Raw genomic sequence first — 12,439 nt, forward strand, 5'->3', positions numbered from 1 at the left:
TTTGATATCGGCGGGGTTTGTTGTAATGTACACAGATGAACCAGTCGTCAAGCGTCTCAAATCGTGACTGGGGTTCGTAGGGTCCTTCGGCAAGACCGTTGAGTTCAGTGTCAACGCTTCCGTCGAAAAGTAGACGTCTCCTCCGAGGAATCGCTGAAAGCTGGATAGCTGCCGTGCTCTATTCCTTGTGCTCTTGCTCCTGCTTCTTCTTTCCGTTGCCGTTCTTGTGCCTCCTGTGATGTTCCTTCTCATACTCCTCCCTGGCCTTCAATCTCTGTTCCTCCTGTTCAACCATCTCTTTCCACAGGTCGTCGTTTCCGCTGCCGGTGCCTTGGCTCGTGGTGTCTCTCTCGACCTGTTTCTCCAACATGCGCTTGTGTTCGGGGTCAGTGGGGTCGATATATCTGACCGTCTCCCACCTGCTCTGCCCGCTCCTCTGGTCGGCGATCTCGAATGCGGCGGTGGCTATCAAGACACCAACTGTCAGGAATTGGGCGTAGACTCTTGCCTGCACGATCTTTTGCTGGCCAGTGAGATATTTGTTTCTGTTGACCAGGGCAAACGCCGCGAACATGGAGCCAACCCACGAGCCGAAGACGATCTTATAACGCTCTTTGCGACCAAAGTCCATTGCCCGCTCGGTCCATGTTTTGTTCGCTCTCTCCAAGATGGCCTGTTCGGACTGACGCTGCCGGAATTCGACTTCTTTGGGATTTTGCGATGCTTCGAAGGCACGGGAATAGTGATCGGCGCTGATGATGCCGGCGAAGGTGCCGGAGGATGTGACGAGAAATGCCTTGAGGGGGAGAGTGAGGTTGCGGAAAAAATGGTAGCGGCGATGGGCGAAGGCGACACCGGCGAAACCGACGGCGAGACCTGCAAGACCGCCAATCGTACCGCCTTTGAGGGTCGCGCGGTAGTGCTCTGCTTCTTGTTCCTTGGTGAGGAGCTTCATGGTTGCGGTGTTATGATGTCAGGTGGTGAGGTGGTATAGTGGATGGATGAGGGGCGACTTCGGAACTGTTGTCGTCTGAGTATGTTGGATGCTGCTTGGGGATGGTGGTGAAGGAAAATGCAGGTGCAGCTGATGGCGAACAGTCAATGATATATAGTCACCGTGCGTACAGTTCGACGTAGCGAAGCTAGTAAAAACCCACAGAGTGGGAGTGCGAAGCAAAGCCCGGAAGTGGTGAACCGATGTGTGATTCGCCGCAGCTGGGATGGCTGTTCTGGTAAATGAATAAGCTCCCTGCTTGGTACCAGTGCGGCATCAGTCAGCCTGCGTTTGAGCCAATTTCTTCTGGAAACTCGTCCTTACACAGCAACACTCTATGCAGGGAGTTGTCTCGGATCTCGTGTTTGTCTTTGTGTCTATTCTCTCAGTTTCACAGAGGGCAGAAGTACCAGAAGCAGACAAAGTTGAAATGAGCTCAATCACTCCCAATGTGGCCGGGTTGCTGGTTCTGTACCAGACGGAGCGAGATGCCTATTCCAGCAAAATGGTCGAAACGGGCATTTTCTCTCGTTTCTGCTGCTTCTGGAGCCCATGACATCAGGCAACGGCCTGGAGATGCCGGCGTCTCCCACCAACAAATCCCATCCCCATTCGGGTTTCACTGACGGCGAATCACAGCGTTGGCCATACGGAGTTCCCTCACCGGCCATTGGCGCCAGTCTCTTTTTTCGCTTGAATAATCATCAGCCAGGGTTGTTTGAGACGAAACCTGATCACCAAGTCGCCCGGAAGCACCCGCCGACAACAAGGAAACCTCTGAAGCCCTGCCACAAGCTACCCTACGAGAAATGACGACGAGCCAGCCCAATGTTTTGCCGATAGAAAGGGGTGCAGCTGTTGCAAAAAGTATAAGAAAATGCGCTGTTTTAGCATCTCCACGGAGGAGCCGGGATACTCTCGGGACACACTTGAAAATGCCCTTGCTGCGCAAAGTCGTCTCCAGGCGGGCTCCAGGCGGGCTCCAGGCTTCTCTGACCTGCTTTTACCCCTCCGATGGTGTGACATATGAGAACTCGCTGCCCTTGGGACTTCCAGAAAGGGTAGGTTCCATGTTTTCGGCGACCACCCCCAGACAATTGTGGCAATCTTTGATGCCCTTGTGGGAGAAGTATTATATCTCGGCGTCCGACATCAGGAGACTTTGAAAATCATTCTCACAGATCTCGTACGTGGAGACACTCGAAAACGGGACGGAAGGATGTGACCGTCAACAACCTTTGGTGGTCACTGTCTTGCCACGAAAGGCTCAGCTGCCCTATCCAACCTTCCGCAACACGATGGAACTCGGCGAACACATACTGTTTTGGAACGAAACTATGCGCAGACCTACAACGCCACGATACGCTACTGCCGACAATGACCTTTTCCGACTACTCATCAGCGAAAGGACTCTTGCGCGCGCGCTCACCACCTCGAACCGAGAGACTCGAAGAATTATCGATTTATTGCTAGGCCTCTGTTAATGCAAGGATCAAAGTCGGTCGCATAGGCGTAAACGGCCTTGGGTTGGAAGCATCTCTAGAGGACGTTATTTTCGAGGATCGTGGTCATTCACGGGATAAGTTATGCCTGCACCAGTGCCGGGCGTGTGCCTGGTCTGCTCGACATCTCATGATGTGCTGGAGACAAAGGACATGTTTGGACCGTGGTATCGACCAGGATTGTTGGCTGGCACTTGCCATGGCGATAGGACACATCTTCTAGTATCGCTGAGGGGGAACACTCCCTGACTGAGTTTGACGACAGGTCCTGCGCGTTCGATGGCGCGCTTGAAGGTAGGCAAGGCCGAGAAGGCCAAGTGAGCGACTGAACTTGGTGAAAAGAGTCGACAATGCTCGTACTCCTCCTGCTGATCCAGCTCCAACGAAATAAACCCTACTGAAGGCCATTCCCTCCTCGATGAAAGACGTACTAGGACAGCACGCACTTCGCGAGATGGTGGCTTGCCGCCTCACTGACCGCCGACAGGGATGCGGCCTACACTTCTTGCCGCACACTGAACGATTTGACAAACGTTGGGGCTCGTCTCATATGGCTTTTCGAGAAAACCTCGCCTTCGAAACACGCAACCACTTACATAGCCGGGCATGTACCACTGGATTGGTTGGTCTCTCGAGTGAGAGGACACCAAAATTGCATACTCCAGTCTCTTGCCCGGCCAGCAAAAGTGAAAGATCGTAGCTTTCCGCAGACCATCTCCGTGAGCCAGGTCGACTTGGCGGACTTTGCAACCCTGCACTGGTGCGGTGGGAGATGAGCCTGGATTCTTCACCACGACGATAAAGCGATGAAACCTCTGAGACAAGGGGCGTTCCGGATTTCTACGAGCAAATCAGTATGACGGTAAGTCGCGCGGGAGAATTTCTCAGATCGTTACAAAGAGTTTCCAGGACCGTCCTTCATATGATTATGTTGTGATCCCTCTCTTTTCGGATGTTCTTACCCTTTTCTCGACGCAACAACGCTGTCGGCTGGTAACAACGGTCGCATGCAAGGGGACTGACATCGTTGCGGGATGGACATGGCACTTACAGCGAGTGAGATTCATGAGTAAGAATTGGGTGGACCTAAAATAACGGGTCGAGATGCCTGTATGTCATGGTGCCGGAGTGAAAACCGCGGGAGGGAGATGGATAACTCATGGAGGAAGAGAACATTGCCATCGCGAAAACATGCAAGTGAAGACAACTTTCAAAGGTCAAAATAAATTTGGATTCATCGTTCAATACGAACCGCCGTCCCAGACGGGCTAGAGGTACTTTTCCCAACGCTATGAATCGCAGAGCTGAGACAGACGTATGCCGTTGAAAACACGACCGATGGCCTGTCGTTGTCTCCCGAACCCACCAAGAAGCCGAATTTGAAGGTGTATTCCACCGAGATCTTCCCTGTCTAGCGATGTGGAACAGTAGACGAGACTTGGGGCACGATGTGAAAGTTCAAGTGACTCGTCTGAACCCTGGCCCTGTTGCTCACCCTCTCGCCCGGAGCAATGGTGGATTTCGCCTTGGGAATGGCAGCAGCCGGTGCGGTCTCTCGTCTCCTGGTTGGGTCATAAGTTGCCGTGGCCCAGACTTTCTTGGTGTGGTCGTCGCTACGACCCAGAATGGGTCTCGACCAATCCTCCATGAGCTTGGTGGCTTGTCGTTTGATTGCTGGTTCGGCCTTTTTGGATTTGCGATAGAACAGGATGACTTTGCCGATACCAGAAGAGATCAAAGTCTCTTTGTTCATCGGCAGCTTGCTAAGCGCCGCGAATAGTTCACGCTGGATGTTGTATGCCGGTAGACTGCCGTCGGTAAGAGGCTCGAGGAAAAACCGCACTGCCTCCAACAGATTCATTTCCGGATCGAGGATAGATTGCACGTATGTGTTGCGGTTGAGCAGGCTCACCACTTCGGGCAGCATCTTGAGTTTCTGAGAGGCAGGCAGACCTTGCCGCACCAGGTCTCCATCGGTCTCAGCCGCCGTTATCATTCGGTTCCGTAGATCCTCAATCTCCGCATCTGCTGCTTGCTCGAGGTCCTGGGGACTTTGTTAGTACTGGAGGTTGGCACGCCTTACTCTTGAGGACTTACGATCTCGCCCTTTCTCATTCTTTTGCCCGATGATCTCTTGACCGCGGCGTCCATTGCTCTGTCCAACGCCCGTCTCCTGCGCTCTTCAGGAGACAGGGTCTCTTCGTCGATTTCCTCTCGCTCGCGCCTCCGCGGCTCGCCATCCGCCGCCTTTGGCTGCTTGCGCCTCTTGCCCTCGACCTCGTCGCGGCCAGACAAAGCCTCGCTCTCTGCCCGTCGTGACTTCCTCTCCCTTCGCCGCTCTTTCTTTTTCTTCGGCGCAGACTCCTCACCCTCGGCTCGCTTCCTCTTCTTCACTTTAATGGACTTGTTCAGTGTGTCAAAGTCGGGCGCGACTTCCACGGCTTTGGGGTCGAAATCCGCAAATTGGGCTTCGTCGACTTCAGAGAGAAGCGATTCATCGTCCGAGTCGTCTGCGGCGTTTGGTCGAGTGTCGGCATCGTGCTCAGGTTGTGGATCTTGGAATTCGTCGTGCAGGTCGTCAAGCTCGTCTTCGCGCTCGTCCGGTCGATCGAGGCCCTCGGCATCGGGAGGTGGTGCTTCCTCTCCGTAGTCGCTCATGATTGAAGGGAGCACTCCCTGCTTTCAAGAGGCAATACGTCTGGTTTAGTTTTTAAGGGCTCAACGGGAACAGCGGGATGGGTAGGCGAGAGGGATTAGAGTACAGAAGAAGGAAATCTGTGTGAATTCGAGGAGAAACTAGTTGTAAGTGATGAACGTGTAATGAAGTCGGAGAACCAAAGGTTGGGAAATCGACTCGTGCCTTCTTCCGTTTTGGGACTAGAGTGCCGCCTCTTTACCATGGAAAGTTACCCTCGTCCCGTAGATGAGGAGGCGGCTTGAAAGCGGCGTCGAGGAATTACTACTTTAGACAAATATACAGAACAGTACTTGAGCAGCACCTTTACCTCTCCTGCCTCTGTAGGTAGGTAAGGTATCGCCGGATGAACATGCCAGGGATGGTATCTAGATTGCGGAGAGCCTCATTTTGCTTGTTTACATATTGATTTTATTGGTATACTCCTGTGTAACATCCGCGATGGTCTCCACTCCAACACACACTCACATTAAATCCCGCTGTAATACTGCAGATAACTGAAGTGCTCTGGTATAACCCTATCCGCCAACCAGCCGAGCGTCCCACTGTCAATACGAAGGACAAGTCCTGCTTTATCGACCGGAGGTTGCAACCCCTGACTTGCGCGGCCAGAGTTTTACGTTTTAAAATGTCAGTCCGCAAGATATCCCGGACTGCTACAGCAGCAGGACTGTTAGATGTCAGGGCGGCCGCCTGGGCCAGGGTGATCGGTAGAAATCCGTTGGTGTTCCGGATATCCTGGTCAAGTCCATGCTGCAAGAGGAAGTCAGCCATGGGTGAGTTGTGGCATAATATGGCCTCATGCAGAGAAGTTCCTAACCCCATGTGCTTGAGGTTCTCAAACGAAAATGGATGGTTCTGGAATTCCAAGACATTCATCGGACAACCCTTGTCGAGCAGTATTTGAGTAATCTCAAGACTGTCTGCTCTTTGACGCCAGCATGCATGAAACACAGTTGCCCCGTGGTGACTGACCCGCCAGACCGTAGAAGTTTTTCGACAATCTGCTTGGAATGCTCCGCGAAGTGATGCAGGAAGGAAAAGGGTTCCGGCCAACAGCAGGGCTGTTGATTTAGAGGTTAAACTCTTGGCGGGTCAGTCATTTACCTGTCAGAACCCAACTGGTCTGGTCTTGAGCTTTCAATTGTTGATTCATCATTACACTCTACACGCCTCTCACACACGAGTATCGACGACGTACTCTTCTACAACCCAACCGTCCACAACCCAACTCAACCCTGCAATGGTATTTGCTAGAGCTCTGCCTATTCACCTACAGAATCTAGACCACACAACAGAAAGCGCAGTGTTGCTTTAACAGTGAATCAAGGTTGTCGAGGCGGTCGATTGTGAGGGTGCACTGCCTCAAGGGGCGATACATGCGGTCGAAGGTTTGAAGACCAATAGGATCAATAGAGAATGGTCAGATGAGAAGGCAAGTGAGTGCGATATAAACAAGTTCCTCAACAGATATTTGTGACTTCAAAGACAAAACTACGAGCAAGTGATGAATGAACTGGGGGAAATGAAGGTGGATGCCAAGTGTGGTGAGCGCGAGTCATAGCATATTACTAGCCACTTGACCAGGCGAGGTATCTGAATCAGTAGTCAATAATGAGCGGGGATCAGGCATTATTTCCTATTGGTCAGAGACACAGTGTGCAAGTGGTCGGCCGAGTAGAATTTATTAGCATTCGACAGATTCGCCTCTGCAATACCTCGTACACTGTCGTCATCCCAAGTTAAAGCGATATCATTGAGGCTCTCACAATATTATAACAACAATTGGACGTCCAAATTTTCTCCAGCCGCGCTCTCTCGGGGACGCCCTCTCGAAGAGGAAGCGGAAAACCAGAGTTCCGGGGTCAGGGTTAGGACAAGGACAAGGGCTAGGGTTAAACCACCTTGCCACTGATACATGTATTGCACTGAAATCCAGTCGATGTTCCATTCTTCAGCCAACAATTAGCAAAATTTGACGAATTGCTCTGTGCCATCTGGTATGTCCAAGTTACCCCGACACAGGGCTGCATATTTCCACCCGCCTCGTCTTGACCGTAAAGTTGTGCGAAGTGTGTAGCGCTCGAGCAAGCGTACAGACAATCCGTGAGACTATAGGCAAACAGTCCCACAATATCAGCAACCTGTAAGTCTGGGTTGTTCTCATCGGCAACGTGGTTGAGCATGTCGACGCCGCAAAAGAGGTCAAAAGAGGTGTCGTACTGGACGTCGATGCGGGAGTTGCCGTCTGCGCAGCCAGGATTTTCAAGCGTGTTGACATAGTAGGGTTCGGGAACAACGAAATTTTCCAGTGATGAGGGAGCTGGCAGACCAGAGGTGGTGGTTGTTGGGGAAGTTGTTATACTTGAAGTGACAGTCGTTGTCGAGATTTGTGCACTTGATTGTGTTAGCATACCCATCATCTATATATGAGTACAAGTTCTTCTTACCTGGATGAGTCCGATTTGTTTCCTGATAGTGCCCCGCCCACACCACCACCTACTGCGCCGCCTACCACAACAGCGGTAATCGCTGCTATCAGTAATCCAAATGCCAGCGGGGACAGGCCCCAGGGATTAGGTCTGGGAGGTGGTGATACGGGCACGCCCTTTTCTGCTGCATAGCCATTGCCATAAGGGTATTGTGGTTGCTGGTAGATCGAGTCAGGCTGCATGTGAGGCTGGGTATGGTGCTGAGTCACCACTTCAGGATATTGTTGGAATGCAGAGGTATCTGCTGGATACTTTTCCGTCGTCGGACTGGATATTCCTGTGGGATGGGCCGTTGGGTCTGAGGGGGAGACCGCTGCCGGTACATTATTGTGCGACATTTGCGAACGGTGCCGCAGCTGTACCTTCTCGTACACGTAGATTTGTTTTTGGTAGGCGTTCGAGGAGCTAAGGCTACAAGAGCCACTTGAACCTCGAGGACAAAGTTGGGCGCAGCCTTTGCCTTCGTTGCAAGAGCATTAAAGAACAACTTTGACACGGGCAAGAGAGAGCCGCAGTCTGCGTGATGCCTGGCTAGCGTCTGCCTTGGGTAACAGAGATTTGCTCCGCGACCAATCCATTTCCAAAGTTCAGGCATCACATATCCGTCTCAGGGACTGGCGCCTCATACCGTGGTCTCTGTCGAAACGGGCCAGACACGGGAAGAGACAAGTCTAGAGCCAGCGGCTGCCTTCACGACTGGTTGGGCTCCAAACGGCGAGCACGCTCCACGATTTTGAAAGGTTAACGCGATAGGTACGTTGAACAATGGGCAAACCTAGAGTGCCCGGCAAGTTTGATATGCGAAATTGGGCGCCGTAAAGGGGATTAGCCCCCTCGGCCCCTCGTAGATCGGGAGCCCCGGACTGATTGGTTCCGGACTAATCAATTCGTTTGACTGTTGGTCGCAGAAAACCATGGGGTATTTTGGCTACCAGTTGCTTTGCTTAATTTGTCCTTGATAATGGCCCGCCCCAACGGAGAGATTGTCATAGATGACAAATTGCGGTGAACAAGTGTCGTGAAAAGGCCACTGAGCCCTCTAAATCTAGTACTCGACATCTGCGGTGGTCGAAACGTCCACTCTCTGCCCATGGGGCCATTGGGGGCCCTAAAACGTGATGCCTGCGACCCAGGGGCAAGGGCACAGCGGTGGCACCGGGTCCCACCACATTGTACCGCGATTATTGGCCACGCATGGGTTCTTGAACTCGACTCGTACACGTATGCAGGAGAGGCGAAACCGAATGGCTCCATGACTTGCCCAAAATGCAGAGCTCGCACAGATAGCCCCTGAGTTCATTCGAGGATCGATGTTTCCGTTATCAGGATTGGTGCGTTTGATTCTTGCCGTTGAGCGGACCCTGCCAGCCTCATCGCACCAGACGATCTGGTTCCACAAAGTCGACAAGTCAAGTGATGTATCTCCACGACGAAAGCTCCATCGTCTGTCGTGCTGTATCCGAACCCGGTATGTCTTGGAAAGCGGTGGTAGTAGCCGCCTCTTGGTCAAGTCTCTTATTTCGACGTCGCAGCATTATACGCATGAAAGTTGCGAGTATTATGGCTCCTAGCGCGCATGAGGTATTCAAACTCATCGACTGTACGTACTTCGGTGCCCAGCGGTTCGGATACAGTTCGGAAGTGATGATCTGTAAAAGCGGATCAGCACCACGAAGTCCTGTTAGATGAGTATGGAAGACAGAATATCTTAAAAGGAAGTCTTCATGGCACAATCTCCCTCTTGACTAACTGATCACTAGCCATATGATATAACTTTGACTCACCTGTGATATGCTTCCAGACGCACTAATAATGGCGATAGCGCAGGCTCGCATCTCTTTAGGCTGGCGGATTGTCTTCTGTGCCCAAGAGAGAACCACGGGATAGCCAGAATGTGCTCCAACGACCATGAGCAATGCTGCGGCGTAGCGAATCCACACGCCGCGTCGTGTGGACGTTTGATCGAGCAGGAATAGCAAAAAGCCGAGGGTTGCCAGTGCTGCTGGCCCAATAACGTGGAAGGAAGCGTTGCAATGTCGGTCGGCGAATAGGCTGTTGGCAATGGTGACGACAACCGCAATGAGGTACGGCGGTGCTGTCATCCACAAGGTCGTATTTCTGGAGAATCCAAGCGTGTTTACGACTGAGGGGAAGAAGTTGTGTACTGATGCACCGATCGACAAGAGCAAGAACATCCCTGCGAAAATCCACACCAGCCAGCTTCTCACAGCCATGACGAGGCCTTGCCAGCGGCTGTTGTCCCTTTCAGCAACCTGCACACCGTCGGCGATCAATCGCAGCTGCGCCACTGCCCGCTCTTTGTCCGAGAGGTAGCGAGTATTGAACGGAAAATCAGGTAGGACGTAGAAAGCGACCCCAGCAATGAAAACCGTGCTGGCGCCGCCTACAATAAACAGCCAGCGCCAACCCTCGAGACCTTTTGCTCCATCAATTGTGTCGTAAATTCCAAAAGCAACAAGGCCAGAGAAAGCGTTTGCTGTCATCGGCGCGGATAAAATTATGGCACTGCGTAGTCCAAGCTCAGTTCTTGTGTACCAGGACGAAATGAGAAAAAGGCAGCCGGCACAGAACGGTGCCTCCAGGAGACCTAGAATAAAGCGCACCGCGTATAACTGCGACGGAGTCTTCACGAAAGCGGTGGCCGTACATACACCCCCCCAAAGAACCATCACGCCAGGGAGGTAGATTGAGGGGCGTCCCCTTGCCAGGTAGTAGTTCGAGGGAAGCTGTGCCATGACATATGCAATAAAAAGGAGCATCATGCTGAGGCCGTATTGATTCGAATCCATGTCCAAATCCTGCTGCAAGCCCATGACTCGAGCATTCCCAAGACTGCTCTGCAGGGATGTAGCATTAGCCTCTGGTGGTTTAAAACTCGGAGCGATCATAACCACGTACTCGGTCAAAAGAATTCAGAGCAAACATAATCCAGGCCATGAATACGAGGCACATGTCGAGTAGTCTTTTGACCCTCTTCTCGATGGCTAGGATCTCCTCCCTGTTTGTGTTTTGAAGCTGGCTGCGAATAGTATCGTCGACCCGTCCATGATCGTGGAGAACGACGATAAGACTCTCAGGAGAGATACCCTTGGGTGAAGAGACATTCTGAAAATTCCTCCCCTGACGAGAGAGGTGACGGAGGAGATGCGCAAATGGCATGACGGCTTTCCCGGTTATTCTGAAGGTACTGGTGCCTCGAGAAAACCCAGGTGTGGGAGACTGGAGAGACAGCCCTTAAAGAACACCAAGGCGCATGAGGCCGGAGAACGAGACTGCGTCTCTAATATTCGAATGCTTCCACCTGTCGTCATAAGGCCTTCTGTCAGGCGACAGAATGCATGGATTACAACAACATAGTCCCGAACAAGAAGATAAAAGCACCAGTTTCATGCATAGCACCAATTAGTAGAGTGAGTTCTCAGTACTGACTCCGTTGTCCGTCCCGAGCATCAACCGTGGGAATGCTGATCGGACTAGAGAAGAATCTTAACCAAACCTTACCGTTGAAGTAATCTGTCTAGACTTGCCCACGTGCTCCTTCGGGTCGCACATGGTGCGTGCCAGAATGTCCAGCATCGATAACATGACCGAAACGAAACCCAGAAAGGGTTATATACTGGGGAGTTATGTAGATGGCGGACCGAGCTGTCTAGTCAGTCGGACGTGCGACCGCGGATGCCTGCGACTGGTCGCAACGAAGTCTAGGAGGTGATCACCCGAGACTACCTGAACTTAGAAGGTCTGCACCCAGCCGTATACTGGATGTTGCGAGGGAAGCACATCTTGACGGGTAAGATGGCCGTTGTCTGAGTAGAGACATCACTAGACAGGGCAGATCTGGCATTATACCAGGGCAAAGAGTGGCAGGAGCTAGCTTTCGACGTAAGAAGTACCCATTCGAACTTGAGCGGCCATTGCATAGAGATGTTATTTCCTCGTTGGCTAGGTCACTAAAGATGAATGAGAGGAAGATGTTCTCAAAGCATTTTGCCGAAATGTGGAGAGATCTCAAGGTTCTCCAAAGCGGAAAGTCAAACGACCTTCGTCGACATCAGACCAAGAAATTCCGACTGGCACCACGAAACACACCAGTCCTTGACTTGCTCATCCAGACTCTGCTCTCTGCTTAATTTTCGAAAGAGTTCGAGACCGTTTCTTCCCAACCTGCTCAACACCCCCAGGGCCTCTTTAGCTGGCAGTCTGCTCTCAAGACCCTCACCCCGACACAAACCACTTCCTACTTTTCCACAATGTTTGGCGGACGTAAGTCTCCCTTCCGAAACCCTCCAGGCGCTTATCTTCCTTCACATGTCCATCGCGAGTTGGCGATTATCACGGGCTGACAATCTGTGTCCTGAAACAGCGCACGAACAGCTCTCCGAGAAAGAGATCCGCGAGGGCGAGGCTCAAGCCACTGCCCAAGTGCAATTCTTCACCGTTGCCTGCATCGCACTCTGGTTCTGTACGTTACCTCCACCCCCTGTTCAACTTTTCCTCGAAAACCCTCGTCCTGTCACGTTCTGCCGGGAGATTGTCCAGTTCGGGAATCTAGCGCAGAGAACAAGTAGTGCACCCGACCGCGGAAAGAACAAGGAAAAGGCGGGAATGAGAACCCAAAAAATCCAAATCTGTTGAGCCAAAAAACGAAAACACAAATATAGAAATGTTCGAGCCTGACCGATGCTGACATCTTTGGGAACTAGCCCCTCACGTTGTCGACTGGGCGAGCAAACTC

At 52.0% G+C, this 12,439-nt stretch overlaps 3 protein-coding genes across 3 annotated transcripts; all 3 read right to left on the reverse strand.

The window, feature by feature from the left end:
- Positions 1-178: 178 nt before the first annotated feature.
- Positions 179-955, reverse strand: AYO21_03022 (hypothetical protein; the record flags this gene model as incomplete). Its single annotated transcript, XM_022652997.1, has 1 exon — positions 179-955. One exon carries the CDS (start codon positions 953-955, stop codon positions 179-181), a length of 777 nt encoding a protein of 258 aa, XP_022514691.1.
- Positions 956-3,907: 2,952 nt separating this feature from the next.
- AYO21_03023 (hypothetical protein) lies at positions 3,908-5,154 on the reverse strand (the record flags this gene model as incomplete). Its single annotated transcript, XM_022652998.1, has 2 exons — positions 3,908-4,540; positions 4,594-5,154. The coding sequence occupies 2 exons, from the start codon at positions 5,152-5,154 to the stop codon at positions 3,908-3,910; spliced, it is 1,194 nt and encodes a 397-aa protein (XP_022514692.1).
- A 1,932-nt stretch (positions 5,155-7,086) lies between these two features.
- On the reverse strand, positions 7,087-10,863 carry AYO21_03024 (tho complex component; the record flags this gene model as incomplete). Its single annotated transcript, XM_022652999.1, has 5 exons — positions 7,087-7,588; positions 7,642-8,088; positions 9,292-9,332; positions 9,468-10,541; positions 10,603-10,863. 5 exons carry the CDS (start codon positions 10,861-10,863, stop codon positions 7,087-7,089), a joined length of 2,325 nt encoding a protein of 774 aa, XP_022514693.1.
- Between the last annotated feature and the right edge of the window lie 1,576 nt (positions 10,864-12,439).

This window comes from Fonsecaea monophora (assembly GCF_001642475.1).
Source record: "Fonsecaea monophora strain CBS 269.37 chromosome Unknown Scaff14, whole genome shotgun sequence".
NCBI classification, from domain to species: Eukaryota; Fungi; Ascomycota; class Eurotiomycetes; order Chaetothyriales; family Herpotrichiellaceae; genus Fonsecaea; species Fonsecaea monophora.